The 26,719-nt window shown below is 39.7% G+C and overlaps 2 protein-coding genes across 2 annotated transcripts; both read left to right on the forward strand.

The window, feature by feature from the left end:
• Window positions 1-20,812: 20,812 nt before the first annotated feature.
• Window positions 20,813-22,803, forward strand: LOC125178890. Its single transcript, XM_047883696.1, has 5 exons — window positions 20,813-20,933; window positions 21,123-21,501; window positions 21,856-22,215; window positions 22,357-22,425; window positions 22,712-22,803. The coding sequence occupies exons 1-5, from the start codon at window positions 20,871-20,873 to the stop codon at window positions 22,801-22,803; spliced, it is 963 nt and encodes a 320-aa protein (XP_047739652.1). The 5' UTR covers window positions 20,813-20,870.
• A 1,226-nt stretch (window positions 22,804-24,029) lies between these two features.
• Window positions 24,030-26,381, forward strand: LOC125178891. The gene is made up of 4 exons (XM_047883697.1): window positions 24,030-24,133; window positions 24,639-24,828; window positions 25,472-25,630; window positions 26,316-26,381. The coding sequence occupies exons 1-4, from the start codon at window positions 24,030-24,032 to the stop codon at window positions 26,379-26,381; spliced, it is 519 nt and encodes a 172-aa protein (XP_047739653.1).
• Window positions 26,382-26,719: the final 338 nt, after the last annotated feature.

The following is a 26,719-nucleotide window of genomic DNA, read 5'->3' on the forward strand; positions in this document are numbered from 1 at the left end:
ACTAACATAAAACCTAATGGCAACTTTATGACCACCTCATGACCACCTCATGACCACCTTATGACCACCTCATGACCGCCTCATGACCACCTCATGACCACCTTATGACCACCTCACGCCATATTATCACTCACATCACCACGCTCTGCAGAGGTGCCGGAGCAGCAGCGGAGGTCGGCCAGCGTGCTGCAGGTGGCAGCGCTGCAGCTGCAGGAGCACAGCGCCCTTCTGGACGACGTCGTCAGCCGCGCGCGCCTCGAGTGCCGCACCGGCGCCCGCATTCTCGTCCTGGCCAAAGTCTGCCTCCTCTTGTCTCGCTCTGCCGCTTTATGTTCTTTTCCCATCTTCATTATTGCTTATTATGAATGATTACTTCATCAATGGTATGAAAAGTTAATCAAAAAGTTAAATGTTTCTTATCGTAGGTGGTGGAAAATATTTATGCTCAATGTAACCTATTTCGTCCTAATATAAATGCAGAGGTGGTGTATTCCAGGAGCTGAGGAGCCTGCAGCTGCGCGTGAAGGAGCAGCCTGGTGGGGCTGAGGTGACGGGACTGCTCTCCCTGCAGCGTCTCCTGGGCACACAAACCTGCCAGCTTCGGCAAATTGCCGAGTCGCCGTACGCATTCCCTGACAATAATCATTATTGCAGTGTGGCGTGACAAAGACCTTTATGCGTACCTTGCCAATAATTATGATCGCTGTGTGGCCTGACATGGATTTTTATGACAATCCTTCTCAGACATGTAACAATGAAGGAACACTTCGATTCTTTACTTGTTCTAATGCTGCTAAATATTTAAAAAAATAGCATTTCAATTGTATTGTACGTGCATGTGAAGCTCGTCGTTCGCTCACGCCGCTGCCGTGACCGCACTTAACCACGACCTCGTAGCCGCCGATCGCCTGCTGCAGGCGTGGCTGAGGACCAAGCAGCGCTTCCGTTTGCTGCGATGTCGCCCCTTCAGTAATGGACCTTTGGACCAAACCAAGTTGATGTGCATTTATCGAGAGGTTAGTTATTATTTTGTTTCGTCTCTCATTTTATCTCCTTTTATTTATATACTTATTCAATGCCAATGACATCGAACAATGTCTCCTTCCTTATTTCACCAATATATCAGGGCTAGTCTTCCAATTAATTCAGTAGGTTCGTAACACAATTAAACATCTACTGAAAGCAAAACCATATAATTCGTGCCAAGATAATTAATCAATAAAAAATTTGTCAACCTTCTGCCGCAGATAATCTACAAGACCAAATGCTGGCCGTTCGTCATGTCGATGGCACGAAATCCTTCGTACTTGTCAGATCTTCATGAACTCGACTTTGAATGTGAAACTTTGATGCCGTTCGCCTTCAAAATTCACCTGCCACAGCATCGACGACTCTGTCCTCGTCTGCACTTCCTGACAGACTTGGAGTTGGCTGAGCTCATAGCTGATTCTGAATCGACTAATACCCTAAAAATCGTGATTCCTAAAGTGCGTTAAAATTATAACCATTTACACATGAAAAAGCAGTAAATCATGTAAATGGTAGTTCATTTCCAACTTGTGAGGTAGACCGCAAGAAATTCGAACGCCAATCGCAATACGTGACTCGCTTCCGAGCTGCAAATAGGTCATTTAATTATTGTAGATTATCGAGACATTACTTATTTGAAAACAATTATTCTATCTCTTTTTGGAATCGTATAATTTTCTAAGATTGTAGGTCTGACTTCCTGTAAGATGTAATGCTGATAAAATGCTTGGAGAAATGCATACTTCACTACACTCAGTCTTTATTTTTTTAGTAGTCTTTAATTTCATTGGGTTATATTTGTTTCAGATTTTGAATATCAAGAGCATTACTGAAGCCGACGATGGAGTCATAACCGGCATTGTAAACCACGACGGCGAACTCCTTCCATTCATCGAAAAAGTCCCATACCTGTTGAAAAATGTCTCCTTAGCTCCTTGTTCGCCTACAGTTCCTTATATGTCACATGATTCTCATACTACAGTTCCTCCTACACATTCTAGAGAATCCAATGTAGTGTCAACATCTGAAACCTCACTCGATATCTCTTCTACTTCACCCATGACTACATCTACCGGCGATTTCGACCCTACTTCTATGGTAGATTTCCCGCCCTCATGGAAGCAAACATCACCCGAGGTTTTCATTCCACCGAAAAGCGGCGAAACTCATTCTCTCGGCCACCGCATCAATCGCATCATTGCTGAAACTAAAAACGCGTATAAAACTCAAGTAATGACTTTGATAGTTGCTTTCAGAAAGCATTGGGAATTAACTGAGGAAACAATCGGAAGAAGCGTGAGCAATGCTGTGCTTGTTGCCTGGAAACTGCGTTGGAACGAAGCTTTGGGTGAAGCGATGTGTATGAACAACGCGGTAAGAAATGTTTAATTACGAGGAGAGCCTCTGCTAACATTACAACTTGAGAGAATGAAGCGTTAATTTTTGCACAAATTGAAACTAAGAAATTTAATTTTGTTAGATTTGAAAACAGCTTAGCTTTTGCTGCAGTTGTAAGCACCCGCTAACAGAAAATTTGACATTTCTTTCATATTGTTCCTCATCTTCCTGCTGTACATTTTAGCCATCTACTAATTCTTTTGCTAACCTAGATTAGACTCAGACAAATAATGGGTGATAATCTTGTAGCAAACTGTAGACGATGAATACTTTTCCTTAGTAGAATTACCCAGAGAAAATTTTTTCCATATTTTCCCCTCAAATTTCATGGCTTGCTCTCAATTTTTCCCAGGAGGCGCGCAACGAAGCCATGCAGGACGTTGTTGACCGCGTGGCTCGCCACGTCGCCGTCGTCCGGGAGCTGATCACCAAAAATGAACTTCGGTGTCCTGGAGAAAAATTACTGGTCGGGGATTAGGATCCTATTTCCTTCGAAAACTAGGTCTTTTTATTCGGGTTAAAATTCGTTTTACATATCTTTCACTCTAAGAATTAATTTGAATCTCATAATTATATTTCTATCACTATATCAACTATTTTTTTCGTGAAGGAAGCGCCTCTATGTCCCATGTTTCATATTTCATGTTTGAATCCTTGTGAAAATTATTTATTCAGAATGTCTCATATTTATTTTACGTCTATCAGGACCTGACTTCCTCTCCCCTCGGGACCCGCCGCCTGCAGCGCCTGCTTCTGCCGCTGCTGCAAGCCCTGAACACCACGCGCACTCTGGCGCAGCGGCTAAAGTTTGTACAAATATTCAGTTTTGTTCTCATACAATTTTGTTGTTTTCTGCTAAATTCAACAATTTTAAATTTCTTTTGCTTTTAGTTTGTAGTAGTGTTATTTGTGACGAACCAGGGGTCCTAATACACTAGTGTGTTCATGCAGAATTCGTGGCTTTTCTCTACTTCCTGTCTCCGAATTTAGAAAATGCTCATTTTTGTCCTCCATTGTTCACTACTCCTGTTCTATTACCGTACTTACTGCACCAGGTCTTCTTTGTCCTCCATTGTTCACTGCTCCTGTTCTATTACCGTACCTACTGCACTCTTCTTTGTCCTCCATTGTACGCTGCTCCTGTTCTATTACCGTACTTACTGCACCAGGTCTTCTTTGTCCTCCATTGTTCACTGCTCCCGTTCTATTACCGTACTTACTGCACCAGGTCTTCTTTGTCCTCCATTGTTCACTGCTCCCGTTTTATTACCGTACCTACTGCACTCTTCTTTGTCCTCCATTGTTCGCTGCTCCTGTTCTATTATCGTACTTACTGCACCAGGTCTTCTTTGTCCTCCATTGTTCGCTGCTCCTGTTCTATTAACGTACTTACTGCACCAGGTCTTCTTTGTCCTCCATTGTTCACTACTCCTGTTCTATTATCTTCATACTGCACCAGGTCTTCTTTATCCTCCATTGTTCACTGCTCCCTATAAAATGCCGTATATATACCACCTCAGATGTGATGGCGCTGCTGGTCGCGAATATTACCTCCAGCCGCGGTATCATCTCGACGGCGACCAAAATCTGACTGTGCGCGTCGCAGACTGTGAGTTTAATTATTGCTTCAATTTTAGCTACTTAACTTATGTTATCAGGTACGTAGTGGTGAGCGTTGAATATGGTACCAACGATTTGACTGAAATTCGTATTAAATTTACTGGCCCGCTGAAGAAATTTATTCAATTTAACGCGTGAGAAGACACATTTTTAGCGCATTTTGTCATTTATGGAAAATGCACTATTGTGCTCGCCATGTCCGTTTGTCCGTTCGTCTGTCTGTCCGTCCGTGATTTCACGTTTTCGTCGACGAGAAAATGCGCTCTCTGTCACTCACTGCAGTGAGTACTGAGTTATATTTTTTAATTATATTGATAATTCTTAATTTCGAGTCACTCCTCCGCTTATAACCCTATCAGAAGTATAGGTTAAACCTATTTTTATTCGGTGTCTGCGTTTGCCTTTTATCTGCTAGAAAGTCCGGCATAACATAATAATTATTTCCTGGTCCATTCTGTTTTTGATCTAGCATGATTAATACGATACAACGAAAGCCTAAGTCAGTTTTCCTCTCACTCTGACTAATTGTCATCCTTACTTTTTTCACCGATGTTGAAATTAAAAAAATTTAATGTCATGAGAAAAAGTTTATTGCTTGGGCGTGGCAAACAGACGGTATTCCTTACTATCTAACATCTTTTAATTGAAGGCACAATACATATATATTTATTCAAACTTCTTGTCTTTCTCGAAGAGACATCCCGGAAAAAGTTCAGATCGCTTCAAAATTAAATAAAATTGTCTACACGAACAAAGCTGCTCAGAACATTATAGAGAACATTTATCATGGTATTTCTCATGAGTGATATGTAATTAATCACTTTATTAACTCGATTTGTTGTCTTATTCTGACTGAAGGTTCATGCGTCTCCAGCAGAGAGTTTTATGCAAAATATATGGTTTACTACTCTGAACCGCCTCGCATCCTTAACTAATATTAACACGGGGGATGTATTAGTGAGCCTAAATGAATACATATGAAGTGCTCGTGTTCACGTGAAAACCAAATGATGTCGAGGCCCTAAGATGCTGGCCTAGCGAACTAGATAAATGAATCTTTGCTGAACTTCCAGGCGAGCTGGAGTTTGGATTTGAATTTGGGGGCCGCAGTGGCAGCGTCGCACACTTCACCACATCAGAGATGGAAGCTCCTCTTGCTTCCATCATTACTTGCATCGCCGGACGCTCTTCACCTCTTGTAAAAAGTAAGTGGCTCTTCACCTTTCATGAGGTACGTCGCTCTTCACCTCTCGTGAAAAGTAAATGCTCTTCACCTTTCATGCGGTACGTCGCTCTTCACCTCTTGTGAAAAGTAAGTGCTCTTCATCTTACATGAGGTACGTCGCTCTTCACCTCTCGTGAGAGGTACGTCGCTCCTCACCTCACGCTGTTGCATGAAATCATTAAAGCTTTTAATTATAAAGCAGTAAATGAACTATGTGTAAAGAATTTTACTAGGCATACTTCTCTCGTGTACATAAGGTTGGCACCTTTTAGGCAGGACCAGAGTTAATGAGCTCAGACAAAATTCATTTTGAACCAAACTTGACCGAGATTGTTCAGCAATTTGGTACGTTATCATTTACTTATGTTATGATCCTTTTTATTACTTGTTAACCTTGGCTGTTTTCTCTATATTGTTTATAATCTCGAATACCTCGATTTGTGTTCAAATTGTTCATTCTTTGTTTTCAGAAACCGTTACAATCCACAACGAGTTTTCATTCCGAACAATCCCCCGAACAAAGAGCCATATTCTTTATACTATGTTTAGCAATTTTTACTGCATACAGCCGCAGATTTCGATATGTCATGTTCAGTACAAGTTACTGAAATTTTGCCTACGTAGAAGCAGGCAAGTCCTACCTGGGTTGAGATTTGTGTCACAATTCACGGGTTGCGACTGGTGCAACAGCACTGTGACCGGACTGTTTTGGTAAGGATCCATGTATTTATTTTGAATATTTATTACTACTTTCATCTTAAAATATTTCTGTTGAAATATTGATGAGTTATTCACGATTATATCACCATTCTATTATATTTTACGTTTGTTCATTTGTACGAGTATGTTAATTTGTCTACAGAAACCGTTTGCGGTATGTTCAATAAATGACAAAAATCGATAAGTATTTGACGTCCTGTGACGAGTTTATTCACCAGTGACAGAAATAAATATGAAAGTTGCGAATAAATAACTGCTATTGTAGAGGCCGTAATTACAGCCTATTATCTCAAGTAACAAATAAGTTATGCTATTTGCTTTAGTTTATATAGCCTAATATTACAACAAACCTGGCTAGAGCGAGACGAAGAACTCGCGGAAAACAGGATCTCTGAGACTCGTCCCGGCAGATCTCTCTGCTCAATTATCTAACTCATCCTGCCGCGAGTGTCGACCAATAATTCTCACTTCGTTATGTAGTCCTCGCACATTCAGACACAGGTGACAGATCTCATATCTGGGCAGTGCGATTTCTTGAAACTGGTCATGATTTTTTAAACGTCGTCTGCTACTCTGTGTGTAGCATGCCGCTCTTGTACCTCACATGAGCAGCATGCCACTCTTGTACCTCACATGAGCAGCATGCCGCTCTTGTACCTCACATGAGCAGCATGCCACCCTTGTACCTCACAGGAGAAGCATGCCACTCTTGTACCTCACATGAGCAGCATGCCACTCTTGTACCTCACATGATCAGCATGCCACTCATGTACCTCACATGAGAAGCATTCCACTCATGTACCTCACATGAGCAGCATGCCACTCTTGTACCTCATGATTTTTTAAACGTCGTCTGCTACTCTGTGTGTAGCATGCCGCTCTTGTACCTCACCTGAGCAGCATGCCACTCTTGTACCTCACATGAGCAGCATGCCGCTCTTGTACCTCACCTGAGCAGCATGCCACCCTTGTACCTCACAGGAGAAGCATTCCACTCATGTACCTCACATGAGCAGCATGCCCCTCTTGTACCTCACATGATCAGCATGCCACTCATGTACCTCACATGAGAAGCATTCCACTCATGTACCTCACATGAGCAGCATGCCACTCTTGTACCTCACATGAGCAGCATGCCACTCATGTACCTCACATGAGAAGCATGCCACTCTTGTACCTCACGTGAGAAGAACGCCACTCTTGTACCTCACATGAGCAGCATGGCACTTTTGTACCTCACATGAGCAGCATGCCACTCTTGTACCTCACATGAGAAGTATATGACACTCGTGTACCTCACATGTGAAGCATGCAACTTTTGTACCTCACATGAGAAACTCATCACTCATGTAGCCCACATGTTTCTAGTTATTATAATAGATTCCCTGCAGTAATTCTATTTTTAAAAGCATTGACATCGAAACTCCGTCAAATTGTGCACAGACTCTCATAAGGTAATTTTTATTATACAATAATACAATATAATAATAATATTATAGCGGCTTCAGTGTTAATTAGGTCGTAGGCCGGTCGCCGATTCTAAACATTGCAGAACAACCACAGCGTGTTGCGGGCTTGAACTCGTAACTCATTGCTTCAAATTTTCTTTAACCGCCCGGCCTCTTCGCCGATTTTGACCAGAAACACCCGCAGGTAGCTGGGATCGAACCCACACCTCTGCTCCAATTCTGGTACTCTAAACTGTAACCACTGGGCCACCCTGCCCATAATTTCTTCTTTACTGAAAAATCTGCCCATGCTGATTCTTCTGTGCACAGCAGAAATCTCATGGCTATTTTTAGACTTGAATGCATTAGTAATCTAGCAGAAGAAATGTATTGGTTGAAAATGAATGCAAATTCCTTAGCAATTTTGTCTGTCTTGTGCAGGCCATGACAGCTCGGGCCGGCGTCTGGTGGAGGAGGCGGCCGCGGTCTGCGGTCGCCATCTTGTGTCAGAGCGACTGCATTCTGCAGCGTCACGCTCACGCATTGCTGCTTTAATTAAGGGTTAATATTACATTGTTATTGATTGTCTTATTATTAGTCAATTCAATTAAATTCAATCAAACCTGATTGATATTGAGCCAATTGTGGGTAGAGACCGTCTTCGTTATAGGAGAACGATTGATTTTATATCAATTTCTTCTTGCTTCTTTTTCGCATTTAAAATAATCAAGATGTGAGAGTGATCAATTATTACTTATTTATAATGTTAACTCCGAACTGATAGAAAAGCTAGAAAAAACTGGATTGCATTAAGCTTCTAATTTTTCTACGTTTGTTTTAATCTTGTTGTTATTGCAAAAGAAGAAGCTTGGTGGGGCCCGAATTAAGACCCATGAAGAATTTTTGGGTCCAATTTAAAATTTCTTTATGCGTTAATTTATGTTTGTAAACTAAGACCATGTTGGGTGTTGGGTGAGTTGTGACTGAAAACAAATAGCATATTGAGCTCTGAGTTGTCTTGTTACACATGTTCTTTATCCGCTCTTAAGGTGCAGTGTTGGGTGGGTCGTGGCTTGAGTTGAGCGGGCTGGAGACGGCGTCTGCCCACGTCATATCTCACGTGACTGCCGTGCTGGTCGCTCGCCACACTACAGACGAGGATAGCGCCGGCAAACTCGTCATTAAAGTCTGACATAATTTCTCTATTTCTGTGATTATTTTGGAAATATTCTTGTAATTTTGCATGCGGAAAATGCTCATACTTTTTTCATGATGACATGAGAATATACAAAAATTTTCCTTAAACATTTGATGAACATTTGCGGCAACTCACGGTAAAGATGACGTGACCTGTGCTGTGAACCTGCAGGTCCAGGACGACGAGCTCCTCGTCGACGACCTCTCAGGCATCCTCCTCTGCAGCGACGGAGGAACCTCGTCTCGAGAAGCCAGCGGTGAGAGTGACAAGCCATCGAGGTCAAATGTCTTGCCTGAAAACCCATGAAAGACGAAAAATTGTCTCTGATGTAATTGGGACCAAATTTTATAGTAATTCTGCATATAATTGAGTCATTTCGTTAAGATCATACGCGTCTAAAAGTTTATTTTCATGCAAATTTCACCTCGTTTATCATACGCGTCTCAAAATTTATTTTCATGCAAATTTCAATTCCTCAAGTTATTTTGTTTTGCTTCCAGTTTTATTTCTGCTGTTAATTTTCTCATATTAAATAATTAGTACTATTTATCCAACTGACAATGCAAATAATGTTAAAATTCATTTCTTTTTGAGAAACGCTACCTGGTGCAATGAAGCTAATGTGACCCCAGAAAATCTGAAAAATATGTCCGAACATACTGTTTTGACAAAGAAAGGAAACGAAACTGCAAGCACGAATGTGTAATATTGACTGCAGAGAGTAGCTCACAATTGGTGAATCCATTGCATTCAACACCACCTTGATAAAGCATAACACTGTCTGAAATGAGAACCTCGACTGCAAAAGTTAAATAGTGGAGGAAAAGTGTTATGTTCAATGAATTATAATTCATGAACGTTTAGTTAGTAAACGCAATCATTGCATTCATGACATACACCGTTATACACATTCTATTGTGCATCTAGCATGTGTACTCAGTCCATTGGAGGTACATACTTGCACTATTTTGCCCCTACAATAAATAAGGTTCATGTATATACCGGTGACTCAAAGAATAACAATAATTTATTCTGTGTTTCCCTTCAATTTTCCCTTGAATTTTCAATAGTTTCCTTCAATATTCCAGACTGGTCAAGTTTCTGTTCATCGAACGCAGGACGATCTCTTCTGAAGCGCTGCCGCACGGTGCCGCTGCCGAGCCACACGCTGCCAGACGCAGACTTGATGGAGGCTTTGCTTGCTGCCACCGCAATGCCTTCTTCCCAGGTTACTTGCTATTTTTCTTAGACGTAACACAATTATAATCTTGACAATAAATCTCAAAATTGTAATTATAAATGAAAACTTGTGGGACGCGATTCCACATACTCATGTTCAGTCACTGCAATTATAATTGCTTGAAAACATTGACCATTTAACTGTTAAAATAATTTGCTCAATTTTTTTTATTTGTAATTTTATCTTGTATATATCGCGCAGGTGCCGGTGGCCGCGCGCGCGCTGCGCGCCGGCTGCCGAGTGCTGCAGCGCAGCGAGCTTGGCGCTAGCGCGACGCTGAGCATCGAGCGTCTCACGGAAGTGGCGGCGGCCTGCGCCGCTGCTGCGCGCCCGCGCGGTCCTCGAGTTGCAAACCAGCGCCGCACTGAGGGTGCGGCCGAGGCTGAAATTCCCGGTGCTGGATATTCCAACGGGAATACCGATGCTGACCAGCATTATACTGGAGAAACTGAAACGCGAAATAACGATATTAATTTTCAAAATAATGGAAACCCAGATGATAGAAATGACATCGGCAGTAAATTTGACGATAAATACAAAGAAGAAATCACAGGCATCGAAGAAAAAGCACTGCGTTCTCTCTGGTAAGCATATTGAGCTGCACCACTTATTTTGTTTACCAGAATCTTTTTCAAGTGAGCCCAGTGTTTATACATACTATAGAAATATTGAAATAAACATTAAAACATACTGACATAAAACTGAAATAAACATTAAATAACAATTGTACCATTAGATTTTGTGAGGAAATGCATATGAATATTTTTGTCACTATAACCAGTTATATAGCCTGCTAGAACAAATATATGTCGCACACAGTCAAGAGAATCTCAACGCTTAAAAAGTTTTATCAAACTCCGTGGAGTCAACAACCAGCATTCAATATAACCTCGTCCCTCATGCACCCATCAGCAAACTCACTTCCTGCATTATTTAGATAACTGTCAACCGTCATTGACGAATTTAAGTTACAATTTTTTTAGTCATAAGTGCAAAATAATGACGGCGTTAATGATATTTTATTCCAACTTCATAGCAAGGCAATTTTTTATTTACACTTCTTGGTAAAAGAATCGTACTATACATACTATGCTTCCATTAGACATAGGTTTATTTGATGAGGGATTATGAATTTTATTTCTTTTTGGTTTTGACTTTTGATTTGTTTTATGTTTGTTTGCTTAATGATTATGTTTGTTTTATCTATAAATGACCTAACAAATGCTGGCTATCATTATTATATTAATGAGGTTGTTATTTATATCAACACAAAGTTGTTCACTTCAACGTAATTGAATGGATGCTCAAAGCTAGCCTTGTATACGTTATAATTTTATAATTATTTCTAAAACGATTTTTATTTCTAAAATCACTCCACAATTACTGTGCTCACAACTAATTTAATTTTATTGTGATACTCGAGGCTGGAAGTTCGGTCTCGTATAGCACCGCACCTACGACCGCTGGTGCGTAGTTTACTTACGCAGCTGCTGCCTCACCCGCCCCAACGGGTCACGCTGCCCCCCACCAGGATGTCCCACCACCTACTGCAGGTTCCTCTTGCAAATACTTAATTATCACATAATCAATATTGGAGTGATGTGCTAATTTGTGCTAATACAATAATGAAAAGTTTTAGAAAGGGAACATTCTCTCAATGGAGTGAACTGCTGTAAACTGAAGCCAATGGCACGTACGCTAGGATAACATAATAATTGTATCGAACTTGTCAGGATAAATTAAAACGTGATGGCAGGAGGGCTGGGAAAAAACGTGCTTGAACAATTCAGCATAAATTGAAGGAATATTCTAGCCTCATTTGTTAGATTTTATAGTCGCAGCCCCCCAAACAAACCGATATTTCTGCAGGCACGCAACACGTGAGACGCAACTGTATTGTGTAAACATGACTCCGACCTATGTAAGATTTAGATAGCTCACAAAAATTCAAACATACAAAGACTCATGCAAACATGGGAAATCCGGACTAAACATATAAGCGGCATAATTTTCGCATCAACTGCAGCGAAAATCTTCTTCAGCGAGGCGAAATTTTTTAAGCACCGTCGGTGAAAATTATGTTCCATCGTATGGCTCAAATAAACCAAATATTACGGATAATTTCACTAATATATTTGCCATGACTGACTCTTTTCCACAATATTAAGGATGCCAACACCCTAGAGGAGGAGGATCCAAGCAGCGACTTGATGACGACTGTCCGTACAGTCATTTCTGAGTTCAAACTCGGGTACTTGTCTCACCAGGTGAAGTATTTTTTTAAGTAATACCACTCACAGATATTTTCAATATTAAAACCACATGGTTGTCCTTTAGCTTGGTGAAATTGTGACTATTTTTAATATAATTTTCGATAGACTTTACGAAAAGGCTGCTCATTAGCTGAAATGCAACCACTGAAATGAATAAAATTTCAATACTATCTGGGATTGTCATGGTCGTGACCGATTGCGTGAAAACAACTCCCTTTGTTCGTTTAACTCATTGTTCATTGGGCCGCACTTTAATCATCTGAATCATTCCCTAATCAATCATATGAAGAACAACTATCTATGTTCATTTGTATTTAACTTCAATTGTATGCGTATTAAATACAGCTATAATCAAGCCTAAGTAGTAAATTTATGAAATATTAAATTTTAACCGTGTCCTACGGTTTAATTAATTGAGCGCTGTAACGGACTAACTGAGAGACGCCGCGCAGGCGACAGACGCGCTCTGCCTGACGCGGCTCCTGAAGAAGAACAGAGGCCGCGTGTTGGTGCTCTCCGGGCCCGCGGATTCCGGAAAGCTCACGACGCTCCGGCTTGCCGTTGCCACGCTACTGAAGGTGATTGAGATGACTTGGGATACACAATGCATTAATTTTTACAAGAAATACTTGTGAAAATGAGCCCATGTGTTCATTATCTGATAAACTCTCCTGCAGATGATTATTTAAAATCCACTGAACTTCTATACAAAGAAACAATTCAAATTTTAAGCACGAACGCAAAAATTGCGAAAATCATATCATGTAAACGGGGATAAAACAAAACTGTAGGAAGAAGAGAAACACATTGAATAATAATATCAATAAAATCTGCTTCTCATTTATTGAAATTTTCCAGCAATATAGCACAATATATATAGTTTTCGAACACGTCTGTTTTGGTGAATATTATATGTGGCTACTATATATGTTACGACAGAGAAATTCATCAGTTTTTGGTTTAATTATCAGATGAACGGAACAACAACAGATGCCTCCACTTCTGTCGCCGCAGCGCTGCATACGGTCAGAAATTTGGTAAGTGCAGCTGATAAGTAGCAGTGCAGCTGATAAGTAGCAGTGCACCTGATTGCAGTGCAGCTGATTACAGTGCAGCTGATGACAGTGCGGCTAAGGGCTTTCAAAAATATATTAAAACAATATAAATCAAATTTATCTGCCATATCTTTTTTTACTTATTTTTTTGCAAATGGTCTATAACCTGATGACCTGAGTTGCCTTCTAAGTGAATTTTGTATACATTATTCTTCTTTCTCAAATACTCATGCGGGTGATAAACTATTTTATTCAAAAGTTCAATTCGATTACATTCTATCTAACCGGATTGTTAATGCGCGCGTATGCAACGGATATGATCAATTCTATTCAAGTTGGAAGGTTTTAATTACAAGCTTTTTACGTCTTTCGTAGACTGAATGTAATTGTGCCGAGAAGTTGTAAATAAATATAATAATTATTCGAATGTTATTTGAGTTTTCTAAAGATATTTATTTAGAAATTTAGGTAAATGAATAGAGTTCGGTTGAGATATGATGGTGATTTTTCTATAGTAGACTACTAAATCAAAACTAGGTCGGGAATTAAATGTGGTATATTTTCTCGCTTATCGAGAAATGGTACCACCAAACAGATCTTCAGTTTAATAAATTGGAATTTAGTAAACAGCATTATTTTCTCGTGTTAATTCTGTACAGTCGCACGCTGGTGCGTCAGACAGCCTCGCTCATCTGCACCAACGTCTCCTTACTGCCGCAGCTGCCGTAGAACTGTCGCTCCGACACCAGTGAGTATATATATGTCGAGGTAACGCCATAATATATCAGTGAACATTTCAAATCATTGACGAATGCAATCTAGTTAATAAATGAGTCTTGGTGAATGAGTCCACATCAATCAAGATTCCTTAAAAAAATTTATTAGAACCACCACTCAGCATAGAAATGGCCCGAAGCATGTTATTCATTACCATGGCTTTACGATGAAAAAAAAATGTTTTATTTAACGCTTATCAAAATTTAAACTTGAAATTCCATCATTGAACTAACCTTAAATGATATCAAATCATCAGGATTTAAAATTAAAATAAATACTTTTCATTTATACTTTCATTTTTCCAGATTTGTTGTCCTGCGAGACTCTGCCCTTTCTTCATTAACTTTTGGAAAACTTTTTGATTTAACGACTTCACGAGAGACTTTGCAGGGCTCATCTCTAACATACGTCATTTTGGTGAGTATATTACAGCACTTGTTTAATAATGCTTGTCATCTCATACTTTTGTTATGGCAGAAAAATATTTCCTCAACGTGCATTTCAAGTTACTTTTTTTCATCATATTAAGCTAATTTTAGTGCTTACGAATTCGTTTACAAAAAAAAAGGGAATTTCAGTTTGATTTTATTGCCTTAGAATTTTTAGATTTCTTGCAATTTTCGTGAATATAGCTGAAAGGTATTTAAAATGATTTTATTCTGCAATTCGTTTGTTTTTTGAGGTTGAGAGGCTGAGCGACGTCCCGCTTTGGGTGCTAGAAAAGTGCGCTCTACTCCAACTGCGACCTTCAACCAAGAACTGCATCGAGGAGGACCAAATCGTGAACCAATTCTCGCAAATCCTTGACTCCAAGAAGTCGTCTATGGAGACCTCTAACGAAGGAACATTGTTGGAACTAATCGTTAACAACGAAATAAAGAGGCTGATAGGCAAGTATATATATATTTATCGATCTGCTTCCGATGTCTAAATGTTGCAATCATAGTCTATCATTCGCGAATGTTTTCTTCCTTCTTCCTTATTCCGCAGGCACGAATGTTGTACAGCCAAACTCAACAACAAGTGACGTCAAATCTGCGTCAATGGAAGACGAAATCACGCAAATATTTTGCCTGCTGGTGCGGCCGCTCACCCACGCACTTGAGGAACAGGCGCACAGCAGTTGGCTGCAGGCTTCTCAGAGCTCCGCTGTCCGTGTAGTCAGTCCAATATTATTAGAACAAATGAGATAAAATGTTTCTATTAAGTTTTATTATGTTTCATTATGTTTCCATGCTTCATTAAATTGACGCCAGTTTAACTGGAATATTTTTTACGTTATTAATTGCTGTGGGGTTATCATACATTCAAACTCGTCTGATTTGCCAGCTTTCTTCACGAAATCTCGCAGTTAAAATTTCAGGAGCGATATCCTACATAAGTTTTGTGCTAAGTAGTAAGTACAGCAGTATAGGTTCCATTCAACATAATAGTTACATTTGATAGTATAATAATTAGATTACAGAGAACATATTATGTAGAGTGCTACTTGGTAAGTTTTTAAATAGATTTCGTATACTATAAAATCAAAATATTTATAATCGAATTATAATTGGAGGTTTTTGTACTAGGTACAGCAACTCGTCGCCATTTTGGGAGCTATTTGGAGCAAAACAGCGTCGCTTAGGATCTCTCTGAATGTCCTCATCGACTGCGTCCTGCAGGTCCGTGTGCTCGCACATCTTCGTATCCATGAGATATAAATAAAATTAGAGCAATAATTATCTTTTGAATTATTATTGGTAGCGGTTTCATTGTGTCGTAAATTAGGTCAGTTGGAGTATTAAACTTGAATTATTTCGAAGACGAAGGATTTGAATTGTATTGATCTCATGCTGCCATACAGCTCTAACTATTGAATGACTAGCTTCACAATTTAAAATATTCACTCAAATATCTCTGGTTCCCAATTGAGTGCTGATCAGTCGGCTGGGGTTTTAATTTAAGTTCTCTATAGGTAGGGTTGTCTGCATTGGAGCCTCGTTGCCATCTAAGCTTCTGCTCGGCATTGAATGCTGTCGTTAAGGAATTAAAGGAATTTCAACAAATGCCTGATGATGTGATTCATGGTGAGTATTTTTTAGTAAACTGTATCATCTACAACACCGTAAGAATTTCAGGCGATGTACACAAAGTTGAAATCTGACCGTGATCTGACCGCACTATTAGACAAGGCCTAGCCTAGCAATTATTTCCGATGACATGAAAGTTTATATTGATGAGAGTACATTAATTTTGTTTATAAGCCGAATGATTCAGGGGGTAACTTATTTACTTGAATTCGAAATTTTTATCGCTGCCGATAATTACTTTTATAGAATAGAGGCGCATTAGCCAGAGATCTTATTTTATTATTCCAGATTTGAAAACGTTCGCGTCTTCGGGAACGTCTTCGAATTTTTTAAAATTTGTCATCTCTCGATGCGAGTGGGTGAACTGGACAGAATTTTGTCCCGATATCGTGTCGCCAGCGAGCAGTTCTGAACAACGCGTCTTGAGGCGGCAATTATCTCCTGACGAAGAGCCGTCATCCTGCTCCCCTGTGGACGATAAACCGCTCGGCAATCTCTCAAGATCTGTGAAGAAAAGTGAACCCGTGACTCAGATTTCTCAAACACCGGACGGCGCAACAACCACAGACGTACATCTTCGTCCTAACAGTGAAACTAAGTCCCAAGATGGCAGAAATCAAAGTTTTGAATTTGTGACATCCGTTTCCAGTAGAAGATTTGAGTGGCTCTTTCCTTTTGTGGTGAAGGTGGGACTAAGATCAACCATTTCCAATGCTTATGTGAAAAAATTTTAATCGTATCGCTTCGTGTCTACAGCTCTACAGCTTGAAGCTTGCGTATTCGATGATGGACATTCATATCTTCTGGTTAAATAGCATCATATTTTATTATTTTTCGATATCATTCTTGAAATCGTTATTTACCTAAATGTCTAATGTAATTGTATGATCTTCTATCCAATAGAACGACGGTTTTCTATTGTAATAAATCAGAGCTTTTCATTTCATTAATTAAATCCTCAAAGTTTTTCATTTCATTAAATAAATCCTCAAAGTTTTTCATTTCATTAATTAAATCCTCAGAGCTTTTCATTTCATTAAATAAATCCTCATAACTTTTCAATTCCTCGGCAACAAATTTCCAGAAGTCGGACGGCGCGATGCTCGTGCTGGGAGCGCCCGCGTCAGGCAAACACTCGCTGCTGCTGCGCGCGCTGCGCAACTCAGGCATGGTGGGCAGCTGCATGATTAATTATATAGTTACTCTTGTTAATATGGGTTACATGGTCATTAATTTGCTCTCTAGATTCAAATTTATGTTTTCGGCACTCCACAAAACATATAATTAAATTACACAAATGGTGCCTTTATTGGGAATGGGTTAGACATTCTTAATAATCCTTAACGAGAATTTTGAAGAAGATACTGGCGATTACTGCGATATTTTTTTTCTAAGATACTCGCGATTAATTTTAAAGCAGGTGAATAGTTCACATATTAAGATTAATCATTGGTGTAACACCCGATTTAGATATTGGTGTAAGAAAATTTTGTTTAGATTCATTTAATGAATATTAATGAATACATTCTGAACTCTCCCTGACACTTTTAAACCGAAATTTAAATTATGATTTTTTGGCCGATGTTGAGGCCGCCATGACGATACGAGGCAGAGCAACGATGACGTCAGATGAGCTGCGGCTGCTGCTGCTGCACGTCCTGCCGCGCCCCAGCATCGCCGTCCTCGCGCCCGCCACGCCCCTCGTCATCCTCGTCAGGAGGCTTCACCTCGTCAGCGTGCGTCTTCTTTTCAACACTTAATTCATACAGTGTTTTATGTTTAAAATATGTAAATACGTCACCTAGGTTGCTTGGTTATGACAGAAGCTTAATAGTTTTTTAGGCATCATAGCTAGAAGTTTTCACTTCGTCTCATAAATCGTATTTTCCTGTTAAACTTTCTATGTTAAAATCTGTTATTTTTCCCAATCCAATTACGAACATTGTCATTCATTTGTGGTTAAGAATTGAGATTCAATATTCCAGTGGTGGCCTTGATAGAGAGGCGTATTTAAATAAAAAAAATATATGAACGTTTTATTTAGAGATAGTACAGAACAGAGAAAAATATATTTTAACCTTAATTCAACAAATTTGTGAGAATTTTAGATCCAGAGTTTATGCGATTAATTATTTATATGCTTTCCTTCAATAATAGCATCAGGACTAAGTAAAAATTTTTTCGTCAATTTCAAAATAAGGTAGAATTATTTCACTTCACCCTTTTTTCACACTCATGTTCGAAGATACTGAATTTGAATTAATTTCAAATTCAGATTTGAAATTTGTAATTTGTAAAAATTTTTCAGCGAGCGTGCGTGGCGGTGCTAGAGAGCATAGCGTGCGATGGAGGCTTCTTTGATCCACATCCTCCTCATCTGTGGTTCCGTGTCCAGAACATCAGTAAGCTATCCGTAATAACCGTAGCATTATATCGGTGAGCAGTCCTTAGTAAACAAATAAGAATATCGGAGTACAATGAGCCGAAACTATTCCAAAATATCAGTGCGCAGTCGGCTCGGCGTTAGGATAACAGTGAGCAATCAGCACTATTTATTTATATATAGCTATTCTAAAATATCAAGCACTATACTGCTTGTTGCTATATATAGGCTTTATATTATATAAGAATCCAACTCGGCAAGCAATACCAGCTAAAGCAGAAAGTCAGTGCGCAATACTTTTTTATTTTTTTCCATCAACACATTCACTTATGGTTATATTAAGTTACATGTTTAACAAATTAATTTTTATTTCATCGATTGAATCAGAAAAAAATCAAATCAGTACTCACTGCAGTGAGTGACAGAGAGCGCATTTTCTCGACGGACGGACAGACATGACGAGCGCAATAGCGCCTTTTTTCCATAAATGAGCAAATGCGCTAAAAATCAGGAAAGTAATTCTTAATTATAGCTCAAATTTAATTCCTTTTTGTATCCGTAGAGATCATCGCGACGAGCGTTGCTGACTCCCCCGCTGTTGGGAACGCCGCCCCCCTGCAACTGTCGAGCAAGTGGCACGTTTTGTTCCTGTGTCCCCCCGAGCGTGGGGACCTGGTGGACTTGCTTGTCGGGTGCTGCTCCCCGCTCTTTGATGACGCAGATGATCTGTTGCATACTACACTGGCTGAAGCTACACTCCGTATTATTGAAGTAAGCAATTGATAAAAAGTTACATTTTGAATAAAGCTACACTCCGTATTATTGAAGTAAGCAATTGATTAAAAGATACAATTTGAATGAAGCTTCACTCCGTATTATTGAAGTAAGCAATTGATTAAAAGTTACAATTTGAAACCAACTCCAGTATAAGGCAACTTAAAAGTTACAAGTCATGTCGTCCCGAAGGCATCACAAGGCATCAAATCAACAGAATTATTTAAAATCTGCGCCCAAATCTCGATGCAATGACATGTTGGAAGTAACACATGTACTCGTATGATAGCAGTATTGTAGCTGTGCTTTACCTGAAGAATGGAAATCATTTCCATGAGAAAATCAAACATAGGAGTATTATCTATACTTTCACTTTAACTGTTAACATATTAAGATATATTTTGTTATTTCTGCAAAATATAACGTCGCTGACAAAAAAACGTGTATATTTTCCACTCATTACAGCGCATGCAGGAATTGAAGAGCTTTCCATATGTGCAAAAACATCTTCACACCAACGTGTACAGGGCGGCAAACACTTTCCTGTCTCTTGTCAACGCCCACCGTACAACATGCCCAAGTGAGTGATCACATCAACGTGTTCAGTGCTATTAACTCTCATCTTTTACCTACTAGTCACCATCCAACATGACACAGTCAAGCACCTTTGACTCTCAGATTGCTAATATAAATCTCTAACGCGGAGTTTCGCTATATTTATTGTGTTTTTTCATAGAATTTTGTTACTAAGTTTTAATTTTGTATTTACAAATTTCCAATATTCGTAGGCTTGCTGCAAATTTGCATCCGACTGATCGACCTCAAAATAGCAGTACATAGAAGTAAAATATATATTTAAATTAATTTTATTTGCCCTCACTGCTTTATCTGTTCAATAGATGTTATAAATTCTTCAGGTGCATTCTCCTCAAGTGACTCCCTGCACCTTTGGCTGCACGGCCTCCTCTCGCTGTTCTACTACGCAGCACCTACATCTCGGGTACTCGTATTATTTCCATATCGAATTAAGAATCTGGAATAAACGTAATTTTTTATGCCAAATTTATGTAAATTTTAGTCGTTTGAAAAATTGTGATTCTCCGTAGCTTCTCAAGGAAGTTTCACTTTTGCAGCTGAGAGCAGCCGTTTGGTCCGAGTTCCTGAACGTCATCGAAGAGCTGCAGGTGCCCTTCCACCCCGCACTCACCGATCCTCCTCTTCTCATTTGTACTGCGGATGTTAGATGTACTGCGACGACGAATGTTTCGCCAGTGCAAACTTCATCAATCAAAGAAAAGCTCTCGAATTCTTTCGCAGAAACGCGTAATAGAGCGAATAGATTTCAACAAATCTATGACGAAGAAGAAAGCACTATTGTCATCGAAAAGGAAAAAATTTGCCTCGATGATGCGTCTGAAACCTTCAAGACAACCGAACATCTTATTGTTTCAGACTCATCAGAGAGTCCGACAACTACTTCATCATCAGCACCCATATGCGACGACGTGAAATCGAATGTTAATAACGTTTCTGATTCCAGCAAATTGACTTCCACTTGCGATGAAAATAGCGTGGTCTCTTCTACAGCCCTACATTTCAAACCATCGACCATCAACCCCATCGCCGAAAACCACACAGATGAACCCGCCCAAAGAGGCATGTGTACCAACTTCGCATGCGTGGAATTTCTAACTATGAGCGCTTTTCGAGAAAAATTTAAGGTGAGTCTAGTGCACTGTGCAGCTAAATTCAGGATAACGGATATTCATCGTTGTCATCCGATCGTGCCGCAAATGATGTCGCAGATCCCTGATATTTCACAGCACATCCAGGGTAAATTATTATACGGTTAGCCAATTTTTTGATTGATATCACGTTCATAATTTATACAGTACATTTATTCCCAGCAGCATGAAGCCAACTCAGCAGCCCTGCATCCAGGCCTCGAATGGTCTGCTCAGCATTTAGCGGGAATTTTGTTCCCTCGATTGCATGCTATGAAACAAGATTCGTTAAACGGAACATTGGCATTGTTCCAACCGCAATCTCCGAGCAGCAGAAGAACGCTTGAAAAATGTTCATGTTTCATAAATAAAATATCAAGTGATAAAGGAAAATCCGAGGCGGGATATCTGAAATGCTTTAATGATGTTTTTGAGTTCATTGAAGACTTGGACGACATCTGCCCGCTGCATCCCCGTCCCGCTGACAGTCTTCCGTGCGTTTTCCTGCAAGAAGCTGAAAATTTGGACGGTATTAGGTCTCTTCGTTGCATGTCCCGTCGTTCAGGTAATTATTTTTTGTGATAATTTACATTTGTATCTCAAATGTCTTGTACCGATCAAATCGTCTTATTGTATTGTTTCCTATGACGTTTTGTATGAAGAATGTATATACAAAACGTACAAGAAAGGTTCCAAGACATACGTCCCAAGATTGCACAAGAAAGGTTCCACGTTAAAAGTGTACTGAATTAATGAGAATTAAATCATTTGAAGTTTTTAATGAATTTGCCATTAATGACTGTACCGAGTTTTTTGCAAGGCAAAGGTATGGTTTTTATTGTGATTCCAATCTTATACTTCCAAACTTGATAAAAAAAACGTCACTAGCATTAATTTGAATACTACTTTTGACTCGCAGGCCTGTGCTTGATTGAGCCCTGTAGTGCCGAGGCATTCAGGGGAATTCTACGACATCTCATTGACGAGAATAAACGTTGCCATCTTCTGACGGAAACCGACTTGAAATTTTTAGCCCAACAGCAAGAAAAAATTGAAGACCAAATGGACTGTAGAATTTGTTTATCGCAGGAAACGGATGTTCCTAGCCTTGAAGCCAAGAACTCTCAATTTTCCTCCGAGAGCTACAGGAACCACGACGTGAGAGGCAGAACTGTGGTCGTTGACGGTTGCCGCATGCTGCTCGATGAAGCTTTCCAGCGTTGTTTTGGCCGCGATGGATCGCTTCTATACGTCCGCGCGGATTGGCTTGCAGATAATGGTAGGTTAAACGGGAGCTCGGTCCTTTAATGGATCATAAATATGAGCATAAATAGCATACTATATAATGAGCATAAATAGCATGCTCAGCAATCAAGTTTTACAATTACCATGAATAACCGCATTCTGTACTGCGTTCCAGATACATTGAGAATGTTCGCCACTTACTGCAATTCTTTCGCGATCAATTCAAGGTACGTCAACACCGAAGGTAATTTGGTCTTCATGTTTTTTTTTTGTGAAGTAAAATTTCGTACCAGAATTTAGTCGAAATGATCGACCGCCGAATAAAAAGGGTATAAAATTATCTAATTTACACAATTTAATGTGCTCTGCACAATTTGACGTTGTACAGTTTAACTTAATTTGTTATGTTTGATATCGACAAATGTTCACTGAAAAATTAAAAAGTAGATTCGACATTTCTTATCAGAAACGACCGGTGCAACTCAGGCAATTGCATCTGTAAAACCAGTCCCATTGTGGTGGTTGGTCAGTGCTCGGTCCGCTCGCTGGACTCCTTGGACAAAAGCTTGAATGCCATCTTGCTCCGCTCTTCAGTATTGAGTTTGCCGGAAATTCCATCTGAGCTACACCAAGACTTCACAACATCTCTGTTGAGAAAGGTAGGTCGGACGGTTTCATGTATAAGTTTGAACGGTTTCATGACAGTGGCTCAGGAGAACAAAATTTAGTAGACTAAATAAAAATTTGAAAGTGATTTATCTTGACTTCAAACTTATTCCATGAGTGTAATTTATGGGTTCACATGTTCATGCTGATGTTGCAGTTTCTTTATATTGTGCAATTTATACCTAGTGTGAAGCTTCAAATCATCAAGTAATTTTCCACATTTTTGAAACTCTCGGTTACTCTTGTTGCGGGTTTTCAATAACGAATAATATAATAAACAGTTTAAATATACGTAGACGAATGTTTTAATTTCCACATCATTTTCTATTGATTTTTTTGTCGTTCTCCAGCTCACTTATGAAATGCACGTTACGGTGGACATCGAAGCATCAGCGTCGTTTTTCACCAAAGTCCACCAATTACAAAATTCTTCTTTCGAGAAAAATCGGAGCATAAGTTTAATTTCGGATCAACTCATCTCCGACGAAAATGTCGAGAATTTCGAACCAGGCCTGGTCTCGTCGACTTTGGGCAAGCTTCCTTCAGACGATGACAGGAAGCCTATCAATATGGAGACTCCCGTTGATAGCAAGGGCGGGAAACTTGAATCACATTCAAAAGAATCCGGAGGTACTGAAGAATGCCTTACGGCTGCTCCGAATCCAGTCGCTGGTTCGGAGGAAGAAGAACAAGGCAATCCTTTGCTTGATGGTGTTCCGGTCCAGAAATTTGGGGTTGAAAATATTGAAGAGGCAATTAATTATTTCTTAGTAGTCTACGAAAAGAAAACTTGTAAATTTAATGATAAGGTACGTGATATTTCGTACGTAGTGATAATTCTTATCAGGGTGATAAACAAACACCGAATGCAGTGTGAAACAATATGATTTACAATTTTCGGTTTTTGATGAAAAATGAACTTAACAAAGTTAAATTGGAGTTCCACAACTCAAACACAGGGCTTCTGCATCGTCTACATCATCCATAACTTTTACCGTTTACCCCTAAAAATAAAATCACCATGTTAGTCTAAGAAATTTTTGCTACTATTTTGCGAGAATTGCACCCTTGTCTCCTTTTATTTTCTTTTCAAGAAAAAAAAGCTGGAGCAGTGCATTGCTCGGCTATCTGCGCTCGGTACCTATGAAGACCTCATGAAGACTCAAAACCTACGTGGAAGAGATGGAGACCGAGGTCAATGAGTTCAGAGCAGAGCTGAAGGCCCCCCTTGACGCCGCCGTGGCACAGCTGGCCGAGCTCGACATGGCGCGGATCAGGAAGCTATTGTGAGTGCAAAACTTGGCAATTGTAAGTGCAAAATTGTGCGATTGTGGGAGTACGAATTGTGGGTGCAAAACAGATAATTGTGAGAGTAAAACTGGCAATTTTAAGTGGAAAACAGGCAATTGTGAGAGTAAAATTGGCAATTGTAAGTGCAAAACAGGTCATTGTTAGCGGAAACAGGCAATTGTTAGAGTAAAAAAGGCAAGTGTGACTGCATAACAGGCAATCGAGAGAGTAAAACTGGCAATTGTGAGCGCGAAACAGGCAATTATTTCTGCTGGCCACTTAAGTCTAGCCCACGTTTAGAGTGTCCATGTGATGGACATAACTTAAGTATGAGAGTCCACCATACTACGCATCATATATCCAATACTGTTCACAGCAAATGCTTTCTAGGATTCCTAATTTACTGAACGAGTTAATTAATTTAATTCCTTAATTAATTAATTCTAATTTCCTAAGAAGTATTGTTCGCTGTATATGTTTAACATCAAATATACTTGATAGGTCTCGGTCGCCCATTGCCGCCATCCAGCTAATGTTCGAGTGCTGTGTGTACCTGCTGGGGTCGAGCGACGTGAGCATGCGGGCGGTGAGACAAGCCACTCACGACGCCAACTTCTGCGTCAGACTTGGACAGCTCGACGTCACGGCGCTCACTGATGAACACGTCGCCTTCCTCACGCACCGACTTGACGTAAGCGCGTCTCCAGCGGCCGTAAATGATGCGAATGTAAAGAAATTTATTGACCATCACGTCAATTGGTCTATACTTAAAGAAGAGAAACTAAATTCAAATGATGAAAATGTGTTGTAGTTTCATTTAATATTTTAATTCATAGTTGTGATGCAACTGTCGATCAGAATATGCATTGCAAGACAATTCACTATATTTTGGTAGTGTTTTGAGTGCCCTCAAGTTCTTCTCTTTGCTTTAAGTTATTTCTTCTACTTCGTGGTTTTTCTTTTAACACATATTGTCTTGTTTTGCTCTAAGTTTTTCCTTTTAACGAATTTTACAACTTTTTGAAATTGGTTGAAATTTCAATTTTCGAAGTCGTTTCTTGGATCCATTCACTGGTCGAAATTATATAATTATGCCATATGACGTCATTTTAGTGGCGATCAAACGTCTCTCCGATGCTGATACAGAGAACGTCTAGTCTGTTTTCATATGCGGCCAGCATATCATGATGCTTACCGAGCGTCCTGTCTTGTGTAAAAACTCACAATGGGAAAACTCTGATGGATTATTATTAATATAACAAGGGAATTCCAGTATTGAAACGTAGTGACTCCACTTCATATACCTAGAGAAATTTATCTCCATTGTACACCAGCAAATCAAGATGTCGGTGGAGCACATGTACCGCGTTAGCGACATCGGCGGGACGCTGTTGTCGTACCTTCAGCAGTCCGTGCGCTTCTGGAAGCGACATCGCGAGGACTTGTGTCCGAGATATGAGCGAGTGCAGCGACTTAAGGAAAACAACACTCAGGTGAACCATATTGAGTTATAATTTAATGTTTTCTCAGTTCTTAACGTAGGTAGCAAATATTTTGTTCGATTCCAGGTTTATCTAATTATTCGTTCTAGACAATTATACAGACAATTCGTCTGACTTCGTTCAGAAATGATATCAGGCCCATAATACTTTTCCTAATGTTTTGTGCTTGTCTTTTATGATTAATCTCCAATATTGGCCTTATACTTCGCTGAAGTCGTATCCTTAGTTGTATTTTATATAATTGAAATGTCGTCTGTAATTATGCATATGGAACGCTAAGTTTAAATATAAAAATTTCACAACTTGCAGTGGTTTAATATTATTTGACATAGTAATTGTTTGTCAATAAATTTTTCAGTATGAATTAAATCTTAAATTGCTCATATTGGGAGCTAGTTTCCTTAAATGAATTCAGATTAGAGGAAAAAATTGATCCTTTGCAAGTTAATTTCATTTAAAATGTTCCGTTCATTGCACCCACACATTGTATATAATTAATTGCGTTTTTATTCTACATTCCCGTGTTTAATTACTACGTTCGTTACTCGCAGCAGAGTTTGGAGCTGGGCCTGAAGCAGCGCGAGGTGAGACAGTTCATTCCACCCCACAATGTATCTAATTACTTACGTTTTTATTCTACATTCCCGTGTTTAATCACCACGTTCGTTACTCGCAGCAGAGTTTGGAGCTGGGCCTGAAGCAGCGCGAGGCGAGACAGCTNCTGTCTCTTATACACATCTAGATGTGTATAAGAGACAGAACACGCTCTGCGCGACGCCTTCAGTTGTGTGATTGTGAGGGACCCGAGTCATGTGGTGAGTGGTGATTGTGAGGGACCCGAGCCATGTGGTGAGTGGTGATTGTGAGGGACATGAGTCGTGTGGTTAGTGGTGATTGTGAGGGACACGAGCCATGTGGTGAGTGGTGATTGTGAGGGACCTGAGCCATGTGGTGAGTGGTGATTTTGAAGGACATCAGTCGTCATGTGATGAGTGGTGATTGTGAGGGACCCGAGTCATGTGGTAAGTGGTAGTCATGGTTCATTATCTTTTCCCTCTCTAGTGCCTTATGTTAGTGCAC

The sequence above is a fragment of the Hyalella azteca genome, unplaced genomic scaffold, assembly GCF_000764305.2.
Source record: "Hyalella azteca isolate HAZT.00-mixed unplaced genomic scaffold, Hazt_2.0.2 contig13476, whole genome shotgun sequence".
Lineage (NCBI taxonomy): Eukaryota > Metazoa > Arthropoda > Malacostraca > Amphipoda > Hyalellidae > Hyalella > Hyalella azteca.

Coding starts and splice junctions, on each gene's coding strand:
- LOC125178890 (XM_047883696.1), top strand. CDS start 20,871: ATGTGTACCAACTTCGCATGCGTGGAATTTCTAACTATGAGCGCTTTT. Junction 20,934..21,122: donor CTTTTCGAGAAAAATTTAAG/GTGAGTCTAGTG, acceptor TATTCCCAGCAG/CATGAAGCCAACTCAGCAGC. Junction 21,502..21,855: donor TTGCATGTCCCGTCGTTCAG/GTAATTATTTTT, acceptor TTTGACTCGCAG/GCCTGTGCTTGATTGAGCCC.